The sequence below is a fragment of the Hemiscyllium ocellatum genome, chromosome 7 (genome assembly GCF_020745735.1).
Source record: "Hemiscyllium ocellatum isolate sHemOce1 chromosome 7, sHemOce1.pat.X.cur, whole genome shotgun sequence".
NCBI classification, from domain to species: domain Eukaryota; kingdom Metazoa; phylum Chordata; class Chondrichthyes; order Orectolobiformes; family Hemiscylliidae; genus Hemiscyllium; species Hemiscyllium ocellatum.
Genome location: NC_083407.1, coordinates 84031437 through 84050149, shown reverse-complemented (window position 1 = coordinate 84050149; position 18713 = coordinate 84031437). Strand labels below are relative to the sequence as shown.

The 18713-nt window shown below is 38.3% G+C and overlaps 1 protein-coding gene across 1 annotated transcript in view; it reads left to right on the top strand.

The window, feature by feature from the left end:
• gtf3c3 (general transcription factor IIIC, polypeptide 3) overlaps window positions 1-12667 on the top strand; it is a 61269-nt gene extending 48602 nt beyond the window's left edge. The window contains exons 15-18 of the mRNA XM_060828013.1: window positions 5384-5574; window positions 8021-8145; window positions 9079-9231; window positions 12407-12667. Coding sequence (XP_060683996.1) covers window positions 5384-5574; window positions 8021-8145; window positions 9079-9231; window positions 12407-12529 — 592 coding nt within the window. The 3' untranslated portion in view covers window positions 12530-12667. The remainder of the gene's footprint in view (window positions 1-5383; window positions 5575-8020; window positions 8146-9078; window positions 9232-12406) is intronic.
• Window positions 12668-18713: the final 6046 nt, after the last annotated feature.

Below are 18713 nucleotides of genomic sequence, written 5' to 3'. Positions count from 1 at the left end.
TTCAAGTGTTCTTTATCTAATAAGTGTATATCAACCCTTTCTTTCTTGAGGTTTGATAATATTTTCTTCCTTTTTGACTGGTGAATTACTCCCCTTGACATTCCAGGTGCACCACTTAACCGACTGATCAACCATAATTGTCTGGGCAGATCCGAGACCCCCCGGGAGGGGAAACCCTATCCAGAACATCCCAAGCATAGCGCTTATAAAATTCACAAAAGTAAAGGCTCTCTAATACACTCGCAACAGTATAATAAAAAACTATTTCTAAATAAAAAAAACGTATTTAAATGGAGATTTTCCCTCTTGCTCCCAGGAGTATCACTTCCTTTCCAAAAGTCCATCGTATCCTCTCCCAACCAGTGCCCCATCTTGACCCAGGCACTCCTTAATCGGATGAAGAAAATTCAAATGTACTACAGAGCTAGAGTTAACAGTGAGCACCCTACCCACCAGCCCCCCCACCAACACCTGGATATATTTGGTAATGTTAATACCATGTATAAACATATATAACTATAAAATTACACCCTCAACAAGTCATAATTAAATATAATAATACAAAATAACAAGGGAAAAACTATCCCGCTTCTGGGGACCGAGATAAAATAAGATAAGGTAACCACCTCCTCCACCAACATTAACTAGATCCCCCGGCCTATACATGTATATAGAATTAAAAAAAGGGAAGGAGAAAATTGTTAAGTAGAGAACAAATAAATAAATCCCTCTCCCCACCCCCCAAGATAATATTAAACAGTAAGGTAAAAAAAAGATTAATATATACAAAAAGGGGGAAGAATGTAATCTGGAGTGGGGGGAAAGCAAACTAACATCAATTAACTCTTATAATTTATCTAAGAGAGTCCAAAAATTCCTTGGCCTTTTCTGGTGATCCAAAGTTATACACAGACCCTTCATGGTTAAAGCGTAGCGTCGTTGGGTAAGCGCAAGGAGTACTGAATGTTTAAGTCCCTTAAACACTTCTTCGCCTCATCAAATGCCTTCCTCTTTCAGATCAGAGCTGGGGAAAAGTCCTGGAATAACATGATCTTGGAACCTTTATAGATCATGGCTTGGGGATCTTTTCCAAGATTTCTGGAGGCTTCTAAGAGTATCTGTCTCTCCTTGTAGCTTTGCAGCCGGAACAAGACCAGGCGGGGGTGCTGGGTCAAGCTGGGCCCGAGTATTGCAACCTGGTGGGCCCATTCCACTCTTATCTGGCCTGATCCAGCCTCCAGATTTAAAAGCTGTGGAAGTCACTGTTCAAGGAACACTGTAAGCTGGCCTTCCTCTTCCCGTTCGGGAAGGCCCAGCAATCGAGATCGTCAGTGTGATCCTCTAAGATCCGGACTTGCTGTTCGAGAGTCCGGACCTGATCCACGGCCGATTGTGCTGTAGTTTTGGAGGTCGCGGCCTTTAGCTCCACCCCTCCGACCCGGCGCTCAATTTCCTTGATGTCTCAGTCGTGCTTTTGCAGCGCGGCCGGGAGTGAGTCTCATCGGCTTTGGGATTCTTCAATAAAAGCGTCGATCTTCGCATCGAATTTGGAGATTATTTCCACAAGGCTCGCCACCGTAGGTAAGTCCCTCAGGGTGGCTGCGGATGCCTCTGCTGCGGTGGGGGAGGGGTTCCTGCTTGCTGAGAGCTGCGGGCTCCCTTCCCTTTAGTCATTTTTACTGGAGGTTAAATTGTTTAAATTCAATACTAAACAACTAATTACATTAAGTAAAAACTATTTTAAATGATTTGGTGAGTGTGGTGGGGGTGGGTGACCCACTTTGCGCAAGTCATGGGAGGAGCACTGTAGACTCAGACTTGATGGGTCGCCGCCATCTTGGATCCCCCAGTTCAATTCTTAAACAAGGCGATTTTGGATACCGGGAAAAAACAGCCACAGCATTTGCTAGTTTTGTTTTAAAAATATATAATTTATTGTGGAATTGTTTCATGTGCAAAGTAGTTAAACTTATCTTTGCTCAGAATTCAAAATTCCAAGTTCCTTTTATGAAGAGAAGAGCATGGTTCTGAATCAGCTGGTTGATTTTTTTTTACCCCTGGTTGAAAAGACTAACAGGAAGAAAGAAAGCAAAGTAGAAAAGGATTCCTAACCTTCCACATTGGCTGTTGATCTTTAAATGTCTCACTTTTATAATTCTCATCCTTGTTTGAGATGGTGTCTCTCAATGGTGTCTCCCTTTCCTTTCTCTGTAACCTACTCCAACCCTATAAGTCTTTGAGATTTTTGCTCTCATCCAATTCTCCTGGACATCCCTGATTTTTTAATTGCTGCAACTTTTGTGACTGTACATTCAGCTGCCAGTATGCTCGAAAGCCCTGGATGACCCTCCTTAAAACTCTGTGCCTCACTCTCTCCTGTTTTCAGATGCTCCTTAAAACTTACCACTTCAACCAAGTTTGTGATCATCTGTCCTGAATTTTCCTTCCATAGCTCAATATCATTTTTAAAATTATTAATAATGATCCTGTTAAGCACAACTAGGATGTTTTACTACATTCAAGTGATATATATTCAAGTACATGGCTATTTTCATCAAAATTAATGAGCTTGATGAGTTTTCAATTCAGGTCAACTGTTCATTTTGAACACAGCTGAATATATTTTCTTTCTTTTCGTTCATGGGCTGTGAGTGTTGATTAGTACTTTATTGCCCATCCATCATTCCTTTGGAGAATGCACCCAGGTGAGCTGTGCCCTCGAACAGCTGCTTCCCTCGGGTAGGGACACCCATAGTGCAGTTAGAATTTCAAGGATTTTGACCCAGTGACAGTGAAAGAGCAATAACATAATTCCAAATCTGGGAGACCTTTCAGGTGGTGGTGTTCCTGTACATCTGCTGTCATTGTCCTTCTATTTGTGAAGGTTTGAAAGGTCCTATAAGAGGATCCTTGATAAATTATTTCAGTGCTTTTTCCAGGTGGTACACACTGCTGCAACTATGTGTCTCTGGTGAAGGGAGTAATGGATGAGGTGCCAAACAAGTGGACTGTTTTGTCCTTAATGGTGTGAGATAACTTGAGTGCACTCATCAGCCCACTGGAGAGTGTTTCATCACACTCTTGACTTGTGCCTTGTAGGCAGTGGACAGGTTTTGGCAAGACAGGAGGTGAGTTACTTTTTCACAGGATTCTGAGCCTCTGACTTGCTTTTGTAGCCACAGTATTTCTACCAATTGTCCATTTTGGTTTCTGATCTATGGTAAATCCTAGAATATTAATAGTGGGGGATTCTACTACTACTCTATATCAAAGGGTAATGTTTTGAATCTCTCTAGTTAGAAATGGTCATAGCCTGCACTCGTATGGTGCACTTATTACTTTGCCAATTATCATCCCAAGCTGAGATGTTATCCAGACCTTGCAGCGTATGGATATTGAATGCTTCATTACCTGAGGTGTTACAAATGTTGCTGAACATTGTGTCTTCACCATCAGCAAACATCACCACCTTTGACCCTATGATGGAGGGAAAGTAATTGATCGAGCAGGTGAAGATGATTGGCCCGAGGACACTACCCTGAGGAACAGGAGCTGAGACTGTTGATCTCTAACAATCCCAAGCATCTTATATAAGAACCGAAAGATCTGCAGATGCTGTAAATCAGAGGCAAAAATAGAAATTGCTGGAAAAGCTCAGCAGGTTTGGCAGCATCTGTGGAGAGAAATGTTTTCAATTAAGTGACCCTTCCTCAGAATGGTTGTAATGAGGTCAAGGAACTCGAGGCTATAAAGAATGGTCCTGGCAAAACCTGAAGTGAGTGTCAGTGAGCAGGTTATTCCTTTGCATTACACTTCTGTTAGTTTCCGGAGATTGGCGGCTCGTGCATAATCTGATAGCGGTAATTGGCCGGGTGCAAAATGTCCTGCTTTTTATCTTGCACAGGTCATAAACCTGATCAAGTTTCCATATTGTCAGGTCAGTACCAGTGTTGTAGGTGTAATGGAACAGCTTGCCTAGCTTAGCAGCAAATGCTGGAGCAGAAGTGCATTTGCTGGAATGTTGTCAGGGCCCATAGTCTTTGCAGTTTTCAGTGCCTCCAACTGTTCCTTGATATCACATGGAGTGACTCATATTGGTTGAAGACTGGCATCTGTGATGCTGGAGATTTCTGGAAGAGGCTGTTATGGATCACCCACTTGGTGATCACTTGTCAATTACTTCAGCTTTGTCTTTTGCATTGATGTGCTGGGATCCCCCATCATTGAAGTTGGGAATATTTATGGTGCTTATATAATATTGCAAAGTACAGTTGAATATCTCTGCTCTTCATTTTACAGTAAATGTTTCTTTTCAATACAATTTGTTAATGGCCTGAGCCTGATATTTTGGAGCATCGAAAATCATTATGATTAAATAATTTTAAAAATGCAATTCAAAGATCTTTGTTAATGTGACAATGGTTTTTTTTTTGCTTTAAACCAAGGAATCTGACATTTTACTTGTAGCAGATAAATATCTCTTAAATTATCAACTTAACTGCTTTGAATAAAAAGGCAGATTATTTGGAGCACTATTAAAATTTTCCTTTAAGTTTTAAACCTGAAGTAAGCCAAGCTATCCTCAATTCACCTGAATATCTTCACCATTTGTAACAAAATAACAAGCAAATCAGTAAGCTCATATCCATCCACTGTTGATGGATTTCTATTCCTGGAAAGTGCAACTTATAATATTGGTTCCTTTTACACATTAAAATTTGAGGATTATTGATTATCTTGTTTCAAATATAGTCATAGAGTCATAGAGATGTACAGCATGGAAACAGACCCTATGGTCCAACCCGTCCATGCTGACCAGATATCCCAACCCAAACTATTTCCACCTGCCAGCACCCGGCCCATATCCCTCCAAACCCTTCCTATTCCTATACCCATCCAAATGTAAAGTAATGATTACTGCTATTGCCTCACAAATTAGGATACTGAGTCCAGTGTAGTGCTGGGTATATACACTGATTAGAAACTACTGTTCGAATGTTGAACAAACTCAAACATGGACACCTATCAACGACCAAATTTTGTTTGGTTCCTTTATCGTGTTGTGATTTAACAGGACACACAAAGACAGTGTAAGGAACATTAACTGTCCTGAGAATGTTTCACAAAAGGAGATAAATTGGGAACTATCAAATTTCCCAAATTTCTATTGAATGATGTAATAAACAGCTACACTATCGTTATGCTGTTTTGAGTTGATAATGGTCTTAAATTTTTTAAGTCTTAATCCTCACTCTGCCATGAAATTGATCAGTTGAGTTGAAATGTGCTTTGATAACAATTTTCACTAAATATTTTGCTTGATAGAAACAACATTCCATGTGTCTCCTGAAGAATTGACTTTATTTTTTGCTATTCTCTCAAGGGTCATGGTGATGGAAAATGTGAACAGACCTCAACTGTGGAATATCTTTAATCAAGTTACTATGCACTCTCAAGATTTGAGGCACCATCGCTTTTGCCTGCGACTAATGCTAAAACACCCAGATAACCATGCACTCTGTGTACTTAATGGACACAATGCTTTTGTGGCTGGAAGCTTCAAGCATGCTTTAGGTAGTAAACAATGATCATTTTGTAATACTGTAATTCCATATATTTGTTGGTAAAAAGACATCAATCTGAATGCATTTAGCAAATGCATTACAATTATTCAGCTTCCTATATGGACATCACCGTGCAGAAATGATGCTGAGTTTCATTACTGATTACACAAGATTGGGATACAGCCATGAGCGTGATTTTGATAATACTAGTGTGTGTCTTTCTTGGGCTTCATGAAAATCATCTGAACAGCTGAAGTTTTGCATCTAACTTTAGTTCATAATGGTTCAAAAACTATTGCTCACCATCTTTTCATTTCCAAAACCTCATTCGCATCATTTTGTCTATTTTGTCACTAAATCAGTGGATGAAGTAAGAACAGCAGCAGCCTTACAATTCTTTGATATACTACAATCCTAACTTGTGGATAAAGTAAGAATAGCATACATGACTCTTATTGTAGCATTATTTTAAGTTGCTGTACTTCTATATTTAGTTTCTCTCTATTTATCTCGGTGTCTTTTTGTTTAATATGTCCATCAATATCACTTAGTATCCTGTAGCATTTCACGAGGTGTTAAAATCAAGTATAGTCTTTCAGTGCAGTACAGTTAATGGGCACAGGGTGCAGATATAGGAAATTATAAAACCCATATATTCAGTCCCCCTTTCAAACTCACATGTTTTGTCCTTGTTTTTATCTATAATTTTCTGTGATTCTTCATAGCTTTTAATTTTGCGTTCGCTGTCCATATTTACAATGGAACCTGTTTATGTGGACTTGTCAAACTTAAATTACATGAGAATAAAAGGAAAACACAGTTGATCCTGAAAATCTAATCTAAAAACAGGAGATAATAGAGAAACATTTCCTTTGGAGTTTTTGATAAAATGTCAATAATTGGCTGTCACAATATGTCATGACTATTGGTACTGCTTCAATAGAATTTCTCAGTGCCATATGACAACAATATATCATCAGATTTGGTACGGGTTGAGAATGTGCACTAGAAAATCACAGCAGATCAGACAGCATCCAAGGAGTGGGAATATTGACGTTTTGAGCCCAAGCCCTTCTTCAGGAATCTGGCCTGAAACATTGATTTTTCTGCTCCTTGGATGCTGCCTGACCTGCTGTGCTTTTCCACACATACTTTCAACTTGATCTCCAGCATCTGCAGACCTCACTGTCTCCATCAGATTTGGTACTGCAACATTGAACTGTAAAGCTTGTGACTTTTGAATACTTCACCCCAAACGGCATTTCATCCAGTCTACCAGACTGGAGATGAGGTTACAAGTACAGAATGGCATGGGTTCTTTTGCCCTAATATCAGCCATATTGGAAGATTCATGTCTATTGCGTGTCCCAACAATTCTGCAACTTCCAGGGTACCCACTTTTACACATCTGCAAGTTACAATGTATCTGGAAGGGGTTTGTAGGAATTCATGCTGGAACAGGTCCGTGCAAAGCCTTGGACTGATTGCCTAGACTTGCGTAGTACCACTTCTAATTGATAGGCGTGTTCCCATTTGTTTGGGCATTCCTGGTTTCTCTTTCCCCTTGCACTCTGAAATATCCCTGACCTTGCCTGAATATCCATGGCCCCATTGCACCTGAAGAGCGAGTTCCCACTTCAGCAAAGAGAAAGGTAAGGACATAGTTTTGCACAGTCAGTAGACTGTGCCTTTGTTTTGCTGCTGGCTGCAAGATCTGAATCAATAGTTCTTATTTACACTTGGCAGCAGTGTATAACATTTTTTCATATTTTATCTGGCTCATATTTCCCATCACCTCTATTTCCTAAGGTGCCTTCATTTTCACATGTCCTACCCCACTATCACGCAGCCCTTTTTTTTTTATTATTTCATGTATTGGCTTCAGGTTCTGCTGTTGGCTCCTTACTACTCTTTCAATCTAACAGCTGCTTCTGTAATGTAGTAATTTTGTTGTCCTCACCTTCTGTTTATTTCTCTGCTTGGTATTCCTTGCTCCGGGCTCGTACGAGGACATTTTAATGCTGGAAAATTTAATTCCATTGCTACCTTCTACAAAGTTATTATTCAAACCTAGTAACCTATTTGGATGTCAGGTGAAATTTTCATCCTTTAGAGAAACAAAATCTATCTCTACGCCTTTCCAAATCATTTTGAGTGTACTATCTTTGTAAATGTGGAAGTACCTTTAAACTCCATTTCCTACCCTTCAATAATTTGAGCACACCCATTAATTCAATTGTTTTGTTTCTTGCTTGTCAATCAGTTGTCAAATCTTCCTTCTCAAACCATATTCCTGATTTTTTGTAACACAGTTCTTGAGCGATATAAATCACATTGACTGCATTAAATCATGGTGATAATTGATATAGTTAATATTTTTAAGGTGGTGGTAGTAGTAATGGTTCCTAAAAACAATTATATAATCACATTGTGTTTCTTCCGATTTTAAATTTCAGGTCAGTATGTTCAGGCTTTCAGGATTCAGCCTAATGAACCCCTGTATAGTCTTTGTGTGGGCCTAACCTTTATTCATATGGCATCTCAGAAGTTTGTTTTAAAACGGCACCCTCTTCTGGTACAGGTTTGTCGAAGACCTTGAATCTAGAGTTAAAGTTGTTTTCTCAGTGAGAATCTATCTGTTGAACTATTTCAATTTGCTATTTTATAGTTAGGATTTGCTTTCATCTAATGTAAAGTTATTCCTTTTGTCAAAACTTTAAATTTTCCAAGTTCTAAGTGTGGTGAATTGTTGATTTTATTCTTCATAATCTCAATATGTTGTTTAACAATATATAGGAGATATAAAAATGTAGTGAAAATGTGATTTTTATTATTTATTTTTGTATTTTAAGATTTACCACATTATATTTGTTTTGGTTGTGAGTATTTCATATTTGGACATGAAAAGTATGTACTTTCAGATGAAAAATCCATTAAAGAAAGTTCACTTTGCATGAGAATAGGGAAGAAGCAGTAATATTTAATGAAGGGGAGCATTAAGGGAATGCGGTAAAATTTAAGACTAGGAATAGTTTAGTTTCTTGCTTGAAATGTTTCATCAAACAAATTACTTCAACATGAAAACAAGAATGCATTAGAAACAAGTGTTCTGCACCCTTGAGTAATGTCGCATCAGACATGCTCGTCCTGTTAGTGTTGTGATGCGGGTTTGGAGTTGTATTTAAAATTAATGGCTAATATAGTAACTAAAACTTAGAAAGATTTTAAAGATGGGTTAAGATGTTGAAAAACTGTAGAATGTGGTGAGAAAGTTTCATTCAGCAGAATTGAGGCAGTTGAAAAGTTCTGCCTTCTGTGGATTGGCAAAGGCGATGGAATCAAAGTAACAGAATATGGGAGAGACACAAGGCTGGAGAGGTTTGGAGAATGAGTTGGGAAGACTTTGAATTTGTTGTTTTGGAAGAAATTTGTGAGCAAGATAGGAAAACAATTAAACTAGCCCTGTAGTTACCCTGCTGTTTTCATTCGATCTATATTCTTTATTTTATTCTAGGGATTCTCCTTTCTAACACGATATATGGAACTTCGAGGGCCCTGTCAAGAAGTATATTATAACATCGGACGTGCATTACATCAACTGGGTCTTGTGCATTTTGCAATTCATTATTATGAGAAGGCATTGGAACTCCCACCTCTTCAATTAGAGGTATGAAGCATGTTAGAAATCTAAATAGATAAATTTTTTTTTTGTCATAATCAACATTGATATGCAGGGTAGAAGATACAGTGGACAAACAGAGGAATTCACTAGTTTGCTGACACCATCTCAACTTCTGGAATAACTTTTTTTTTAGATTACTTACAGTGTGGAAACAGGCCCTTCGGCCCAACAAGTCCACACTGACCCGCCGAAATGTAACCCACCCAGACCGATTCCCCTACATTTGCCCCTTCACCTAACACTACAGGCAATTTAGCTTCTACATACTTAACAAATCAGTAAATTATCGGATCATGTGCTGCCTCATGCAGTGATGGTTTTTGCTAGATTTAGTGCTAAATGAATTGATTTTTTTTCCCTCCTTGTTCCTACGTTCCTAATTGATTCAATAATTGTAACTTTAGTTTTGGCAGTAATTTGGTACCTTGAAAAGTTCTGTTGGTAAACTTGATATCTAACTGGTGTGATTTCCTCCTGATGAAGGGCTTTTGCCCTAAATGTCGATTTTCCTGCTCCTCGGATGCTGCCTGACCTGTTGTACTTTTCCAGCACCACTCTAATCTTGACTGTAAACTCCAGCATCTGCAGTGCCCACTTCTGCCTTGTTTGATTTCCCACCTAGTCTTTGCGTGGTTAGCTAAACTCAATTGGGCAGCAATGTAGGCTTCATAATCCAATCTTCTTCCTGACCTCTCCGCCCCCCACCCCCAGTTTGGCCTATCACCCTCACCTTCTCACGCTCACCTTAACCTCCTTCCACCTATCGCATTTCCAACGCCCTTCCCCCCAAATCCCTCCTCCCTACCTTTTATCTTAGCCTGTTTGGCACACTTTTTCTTCATTCCTGAAGAAGGGCTCAAACCCGAAACATCGATTCTCCTGCTCCTTGGATGTGCCTGACCTGCTGCGCTTTTCCAGCAACACATTTTCATAATCCATGCCTATAGATATGAAGATGCAGCAAATGTTTGCTAGATTATGATATAGAATCATAGAATTCTGACAGTGTGGAAAGAGGCCTTTTGGCTGAACGAGTCTAAACGGAACTTCCGGACCATCCCCCCCCATCTCTATTATACCACATTTTCCATGGCTGTTCCACCTAACCTACACATCCGTGCACAGTATGGGGCATTTTAGCATGACTAATCCACTGAACCTACACATCTTTTGGACTGTGGGAGGAAACTGGAGCACCCGGAGGAAACCCACGCAGACGCTAGGAGAATGTGCATACTCCACACACCGAGTCACCCGAGCCTGGAATCAAATCCAGGTCTCTGGCGCTGTGAGATAGCAGTGCTAACCACTGAGTCGTCATGCCACCCAAAAAGCCCTTGCCATTACTCAACGGAGGTTTTGTTGTTTTCTAACCATAAGATTTTACTATAAGGTGAACAAGGCTACATCAGCTTCATTAAAGTATTGAGATGGAAATAAGGCACGGTTGGAAATTTAAATTCAGGATCTCCTGTTTACTATTCACATGTTTCAACCCACTAAGCTTTGGTGCCACCCATTGTACAGATAATAACCCAATGTACCAGCCAGTGTTATAACTCCTGCTGCAAGTTATGTGTTTAGAAGTTTGCTGAGGATAGAATTTGCTATTTTGTACAAACAGCAAGTAAACATTCAGCTGAAGGCTGGTTTCTTGGGAAAATAGTTTGAATTGTTACCTGTGGAACCATTACCCAAGCAAGAGTTGGTGTCACACGGAGAGAGTTTTTTTTTCATTCTAATAGTCGTACTATTATTCTGAATTTTCTTTGCATTTTTGTGCTTCACACAAGCTCTTTGGGAGTAAAGTGCCTTAGGAAGTGTGGTATTCTAAAGGGCACTATCTGAAAGATAGTTGAAATGTTAATAAGCTGAGTTTTGTTGTAGTTTTGCCAAAGACTGAGTGATTCACATAAAGTCAGAGTCGTAGAGATTTACAGCACAGAAACAGATCCTTTGGTCCAACTCGTCCATGCCGACCAGATATCCCAACCCAATCTAGTCCCACCAACCCATATCCCTACAAACCTTTCCAATTCATATACCCATCCAAATGCCTTTTAAATGTTGCAATCATATGGCTGCCTTGGTAATCAAATACATAATTTGCAATATATTTGTGGGCTGCTGGTTCCGTGTGCGCTCAACTGCAATGGACTAGCATAGACTCTGCCCATGTTCTGAACAAAAGAAGGTTAAAATAAAATGGAAACAAACAAATATGTGAGTAAATGCAGTAGGCAGATGAACAATGTACATCTAATCTTGTTTTATCTTCTAAAACATTGAACTAGAATATATGAGGGCACCTTGGAAAGACACAATATCCAGTTCACTTATCAAGGTGTGATGCATTGTTACATTCCCTGAGTTGCACCATCTATTTTTCTAATAATAATGGGAGTCATGTCTGAAAATAAATGGTATGCTATCCACTTGCCAAACTGGTGTTACTAAACCCAAAAAGGTAACTGTAGCAGACTAAAATTTGATTTCTATCCAAGTTATTGTAAATAGGTTATCAGCAGTACTGATCATTAGAATCTTAAAAGCCATGATCCTGTATAGTCATCACACAAAGCACTAGTTTAGTTGCTATTAGAAAACAATAGTGTCATTGACCTAAGTTATTTGAAAGAATGAATTATATTCCATTGATCAAAATTGCATCGAAACCTTTGTTGATTTTGCACTTTTTGCTTAATTGTCTCAATCCTTGTGTTTGTACATTAATTCACAAAATGTTCAGATATCTGGTGGCCCTGCCAATCAGAGTTTTGTGAAGAAAATTGATTAAGGTAGTGTAACTATTAACCACCATGCAATAAGATTCAAAATTGTAAAATTATCCTATAATGGACTGTATTTTAGGCTACAACAGATGATAGACATTTTCTACTTAATGTGCTTACTGCCTTTAGAAGGTATGACAAAGTGCATGCCCTGGGAAAATTATCAGCACAGATTTTGTTCTTTTCCATGTCATAGCACGTTAAAGACACTGTACTTTCCAATTACACCTGAACATTTTGTGAAAAATATCAAATATTTTTGGTAATTGCTTTGTCTAAGTCCAACAGAAGTTAATATTTATCTTTTGTTGTAAAAATAAAGTAATTTTAAAGTGAATTCATTTAAATAAGTATATTTTTTCTTTCAGGGAATAGACGATGATCAAGTTGATCTAAGACGAGACATTGCCTATAATCTCTCATTAATTTATCAGAACAGTGGAAACCTTGATATGGCTCGAAAACTTATATATACACATTGTGTTGTATAACGACTGAAACTCTGTGTTGAATTGTTCATGGCAAATTGAGGAAATGTTTAAAGAGTAAAAATTAATTTGCTTGTTTCTTAATTATCTAGAAGTGAACTTGCATCATTTTATGTAAATAAAGATCTCTGCTTTTTTTTTATTTAAAACCATTAAAATATTTTCAGAAATGTTGAAGTTGATGTGCCTGAATTTTCTCTGAAGTAAATTTTAAATGAATTTTTAAATTAGACATTTTTGCTGCAAATGAACATTTTGATTAAAATGGGAAAACAGGAAATGAAGCATGCTCACACACTTCTGTGAAAAGTTTACCTGTGAACTGGGAATGATGACTTGTGTTTGAGCACAAACAGAACCAAAAATGTAATAATGTAACTTAGTACCACACACCACTCATTAATTTTAAAAATTCATTTATGGGACATGGACATCATAGGCTAGGCCAGAATTTACTGCTCATTCCTAATTGTTCAGAGGCAATCGACCATATTGCTGTGGCTGTGGAGTCACATGTAGGCCAGACCAGATAAGGACCGCAGTTTCCTTTCCTAAAGGACATTAGTGAATCAAATAGATTTTTCCAACAACCAACAATGGTCATCACTAATAATTTGGATTTGTTATCAATTTCAAATTATACTTTCTGTCTTGGCAGGATTCAAACCTGGGCTCTCAGAACATTTACCTGGATGTCGACATTAACAGTCTAGTTAAAATACAACTAGGCCATCACTACCCTGTAAATAAACAACATTTATACCTCTGTGACTACCTGATTAAATAGTACCTGGAATCCCATTTATTAATTTAGTCATATAGTCATAGAAATATACAGCACAGAAACAGACCCTTTGGTCCAACTTATCCGTGTCGATCAGACATCCTATATAAATAGAGTTCTATTTGCCAGCATTTGGGCTATATCTCTCTAAACCCTTCCAATTCAGAAACCCATCCAGATGCCTTTTAAGCATTGTAATGGTACTACCCTCCACCACTTCCTCTTGCAGCTCATTCCATACATGCACCACCCTCAGTGAAAAAGTTGCCCCTTAGGTCCCTTTTATGTATTTCTTTCACTTACCTTAAATCTATGCCCTCTACTTCTGGGCTTCCTGACGCTGGGGAAGAGATATCTTGCCTATTTTCCCTATCTTTGCCCCTCATGATTTTATAAACCTCTAATGTGGTCACCCATCAGTCTCCGACGCTCCAAGGAAAATAACTTCAGTCTATTCATCCTCTCCCCATAGCTCAAACCCTTCAACCCTGGCAACATCCTTGTAAATCTTTTCTGAACCATTCACAATATCCTTCCGATTGGACGGAGACTAGAACTGCACACAATACTCCAAAAGTGGCTGAACCAGTGTCCTGTACAGCCACAACATGATCTCCCAACTCCTATACTCTTTATTGATGAATAAAGACAACCATACCAAATGCCTCCTTCATTATTCCTTTCAAGGAACTATGAACTTGCACTAGAAAGTTTCTGCATCACAGAAGTTTATAAAATGAGAGTATAGATAGAGATGATGGATGCTGTCTTTTCTCTGGGATGGGGAATTTCAAGACTAGGGGGCACATTTTTAGGTGAGAGGAGAGATATTTTAAAAAGACATGAGAGGCATTTTTTTTAACCACGAGTGTGGTTCACATGAGGAATGAACTTCCATGGGAAGTGGTGGATGCAGGTACAATTACAACATTCAAAAGACATTTGGATAGATACATGAATTGGAAAGGTTTGGAGGGATGTGGGCCAGGAGCAGGCAGGTGGGACTGACTAGTTTGGAATTATGTTTGGTATAGACTGGTTGGACTGAAGGTTCTTGTTTCTGTGCTGTATGCCTCTATGACTCTCTATATCATTCTCCTACAAAAGTAACGTTCCTGGAGTCTGCATTCACAAATGCAACAAATGGATAAATTAAGATTTAGAAGTAACAGGTCTTGTTTCATCTGGCATATCTGGTCTTATTTACTCCAGGCAGTAGAGAATTGGGCAACTTGCTTTTATTTTGTATATTTGCAGTGTAGTTACTACTACCTGCAGGTTTTCTGCTAGGTCATTCACGATCCTGACTTGGAAATATAACATCTTTCCTTCACTCCTGCTGGGCCAAAATCCTGGAACACCTTACCTTGCAGCATTGTGTATGCACCTACGTGCGATGTTTTAGGAAAGCAACTCCGCAATACCCAGTATCATCTTAAGGGCATTAGAGACTAATCCTCTGAATAAGTAAAATAAAATCATGGCCAAGTCACATGACATGAAGTGTTTGATGTGCATACATATGTACTGCATCATGTTAGTTCACTGCAAAATTTGTGTTGAAACAAACATTTTTGTCCCATTTAATGTTTAAAAACATAGTACAGTTGGGTACAGTGTGTGCTTAATAGCTGGTGTCAGTTCAATCGTTACATCAGCAGGCAGTTCTAGGAGCATACCTCTTTTATTTTACTCCATCACGATATTATGGCTATGATTAGTAAACCTTTGAACACCAAAAGCATTACATGAAGAGAAAAAGTATATAAACAGTTGTTTTCTCAGTACTGGTTTTGCAGTTTTCTTTACTCTCCATTGAACGAGCAGCTCTTTTTCTGACCAGTCCCTAGTGCCACCTTTATTGGTCCAATCAAAACCTGGCAAAACCTATCTCTTGCATGCCTCTTGAAACTTACCCATGCTCAGTTTTCTTCCTTCTTTGGCAGAGATCACAAGGTGAACACAGTTTTAGAATCAAAACCGGGAGTTTGTGCATAGGCTAACTAAATCCTGTGTTTACCAACTGAGTGCCAATAATGTCATTCATTATTTTGCATGTAGCTTTTAAAGTTAAAATCACTTCTAAAGCTTTACATGAGATATTAATTCTTGATCACTTGATACTTAATGTACAAAATACCATGCAAGGACTGCACAAAACATATAGTGTTGGACAAACAGGAAGACAGCTAACAATCCGCATACATGAACACCAACTAGCCACGAAACGACACGACCAGCTATCCCTAGTAGTCACACACTCGGACAACAAGCAACGTGAATTCGACTGGGAAAACACTACTATCATAGGGCAAGCCAGACAGAGAACAGCCAGGGAATTCCTAGAGGCATGGCATTCATCCACAAACTCCATCAACAAACACATCGACCTGGACCCAATATACCAACCACTGCAGCGGACAGCTGAAACTGACACCCGGAAGCGGCAAGGACAGACCACTATAAATACCGGAAGAAACATCAAAGAAGCGCTTCGCAGGAGGCGCCAGAGCACTGATGATGTCTCCTAGCCAGGGGACGAAACGTTTGCAACAAAAACTTCCAGCTCGGCGAACAGAACCACTACAACGAGCACCCGAGCTACAAATCTTCGCACAAACTTTGAACCATTATCTGTCTTTATTTGTGTGATTTAATTAATGCAGCAAGTCTGAATGCTATATTTCTTTCCATGGATAATTGTCTGCCAATATTACTGACTTCTATTTCAATGGACATCCTCATTAAATTCATTATATTCATTAAAAATTAATTAAAAATCTCATGCATCTTATTCTTATTAGTTAATTCTTCAAAATACATTTTATTTTCCATTCTGATCCTTTTATATTTTTTCCTATGACTATTTTCCTGAACATCAGAAGAACTTGCAAAGACTTGTACTTTTCCTCAACTGCCTATTTGTAATGTGTAAAAGTGATGTAATCTGAATTTTGTTCACTCTCTCTGATGCTTGCCCCATTTCAGTGTAGTCTAGTTTCACGTCTATGTGACGGTTCTTAACTGAAATTAATATTCAATATATGCAGAATGTCTGACACAACACATTGTTCACCAACCGGACTGCTAAACTAACCTTTAGAGGAACAGCATTAAGATAGTAATATCATCAGGGATGAAAAGTTACTTTATTTTAATGTTTGAATATGTGTCCTAGTTTTGTAAATAGTAACTTTGATCATTTCTTCACCCACAATTAACAATTTCACAAGAACTTTAACTTCTTCTGATGTTTTCTATAACTTGTAGGCAATTTGATCTCTAGGAGCACATTGCTTTCTACACAATTTGCTGAGTTAGTTCAGTGAAATGCTGTTCTAAAGAACTTATGATCAATATATATTTGGATCTGGATTCAAGATGGTGCTGACCCAAGTTAACTCTTTGTGAGCTCTCTAAGCATATCTTACTCTTTCAATTCTTACAATTGTTCTGCACTTTTAAAACTCAATTCTAAGTGTTAAAATTACTAACAATATCTCTCAAATTTCACATCTAATGTTGATCTTGCTTTTTGTGCACCTTCTTTCCAGCCATAACTTTCTGTTCCCCAGTCTGTTCTATCGCCCTGTGATCTTTTAATGGTATGATCTGCCTGTACTGCACATAAAACCTCTCACTGTACCTTGTTACATAAATCAAATCAAATCAAATATATTTAATTAAATTTATAGCAAATCAACTGCAATTTTGTAAGGTATATGTGAAAAGCAAAACACTGCAGATACTTATAATTTGAAATTATAATAGATAAAGTTGAAAGTATTCAGTAAGAACAGAGGAGAGAAAGAAAGAGAAAATGTTTCATGCAAATGACCTAAAATCAGAACATATAGCACTGATGGCTATTCTGCCAAGAAAATTGTACAGGTAATTATTTTTCTACAGCATAACTATTATTATAGTAAGCAATTCTGATGTATTTGAAGATGGCTATGGCAAAGGGTCATTGGACTCAAAACTTTAACTTTGTTTTTCTCTCCAGAGATGCTACCACACCTGCTGGGTTTCTTCAGACTTTTCTGTTTTTCAGATTTCCAGCATCAGCAGTTCTTTGTATTACATTACTGATATAGTTGAAGAAGAGTTATTTACCACGCATGTTTCTCATATGGATGTAAACTATTGAGCTATCTTGTTTGGCAGAAATGAGGTGGCTGTGATTTTAAAATGGAGCACAACAATTTACCAGCCTGCCAACACTGTTAGCGCCTTTTTTCTTCTGAGTCTGTCCAAGTAGGTGGCTTCTGAAGATTACTAGCTAATTGACATATTTAAAATTGAGATTCAATGATGTTGTTAGGACCATAGTGTCATTTTTGGGGTAAACACGATTTAGTAACAGAATTCAGGATTCAGCATGTGACTATCACCACCAGATACGTACGTGCGTACCCCAGTCAATATCAACAGGTCGTTCTCAGGTTGCTGCTGTTGACTCTCCAGCCTTCCTACAGATATGGCATCTTTCCTAAACCTTAACTTCCTCCAACATTGGGGTTTTCTGGGCTGCATGGCATTTGATACTTGGTCACGATTTGCTGATACAATGCAGTGAAGGTTCAATCATCAAAATAGACTGAACCTCTCTGTTAGATCTTTAGGCAGTTGACTGGGACTTTCTTCCAACCAGATGCCCTGGGAGAAAATCAACCTCTAGAGACCGAGGTAGCTTTTACGTGGAGAGACAAGAGAATGCATGAAAAATTGGATGTAGTATATGAAATTGTAATTCCTATTTAAGCTACCCTCCATCCCTATTTTTATATAATGTGTTGACATTTTCCATGATACACACATACCTAAGCCTACAATTATAATGGAAACTTTCTGGGTAAAGTTGTCATACTGCAATTATACACACCATCTTGGAGCCACAGCAATGTCGTCACTGTTAGGAGAATGCAATTAGTGCGAAAATGTACACAGGCAGTTTCCATAGAAATTTATGAAGGAAATTTGCAAAGGAAAAGATAGAAATTATCAGACCAGAGTGCCCAGATTCAATTATCCCTTCAATGCGTGGGGGAGCTATATGGAATATTTCAAATATCAGCTTTGAAGATAAACGTCTTGACATTATATGAGATACAATTGTGTAATGGGGGTCCCGTAGAAACTTTTTGTGTGGATGAGCCAAGATTAGCTGAATGATCTTTATTCTTAATATTTATTTTGTGATTGGAAGGTGTTATTAACTTGAGGTTTTCTCTCCTCCATCAATAACAAATAACATTCCATTGCCATGATGTGCTCTGTTAAGTGTTATTATAGTTAAGAATTAATGAGTAGTTTCATAAAATGAGCTGAGCTGCTGTGACTGCTAATGCTGGAATACAGACCCAACTGCCTTACTTCAGAGTACAACTCTGCACTGCTGTT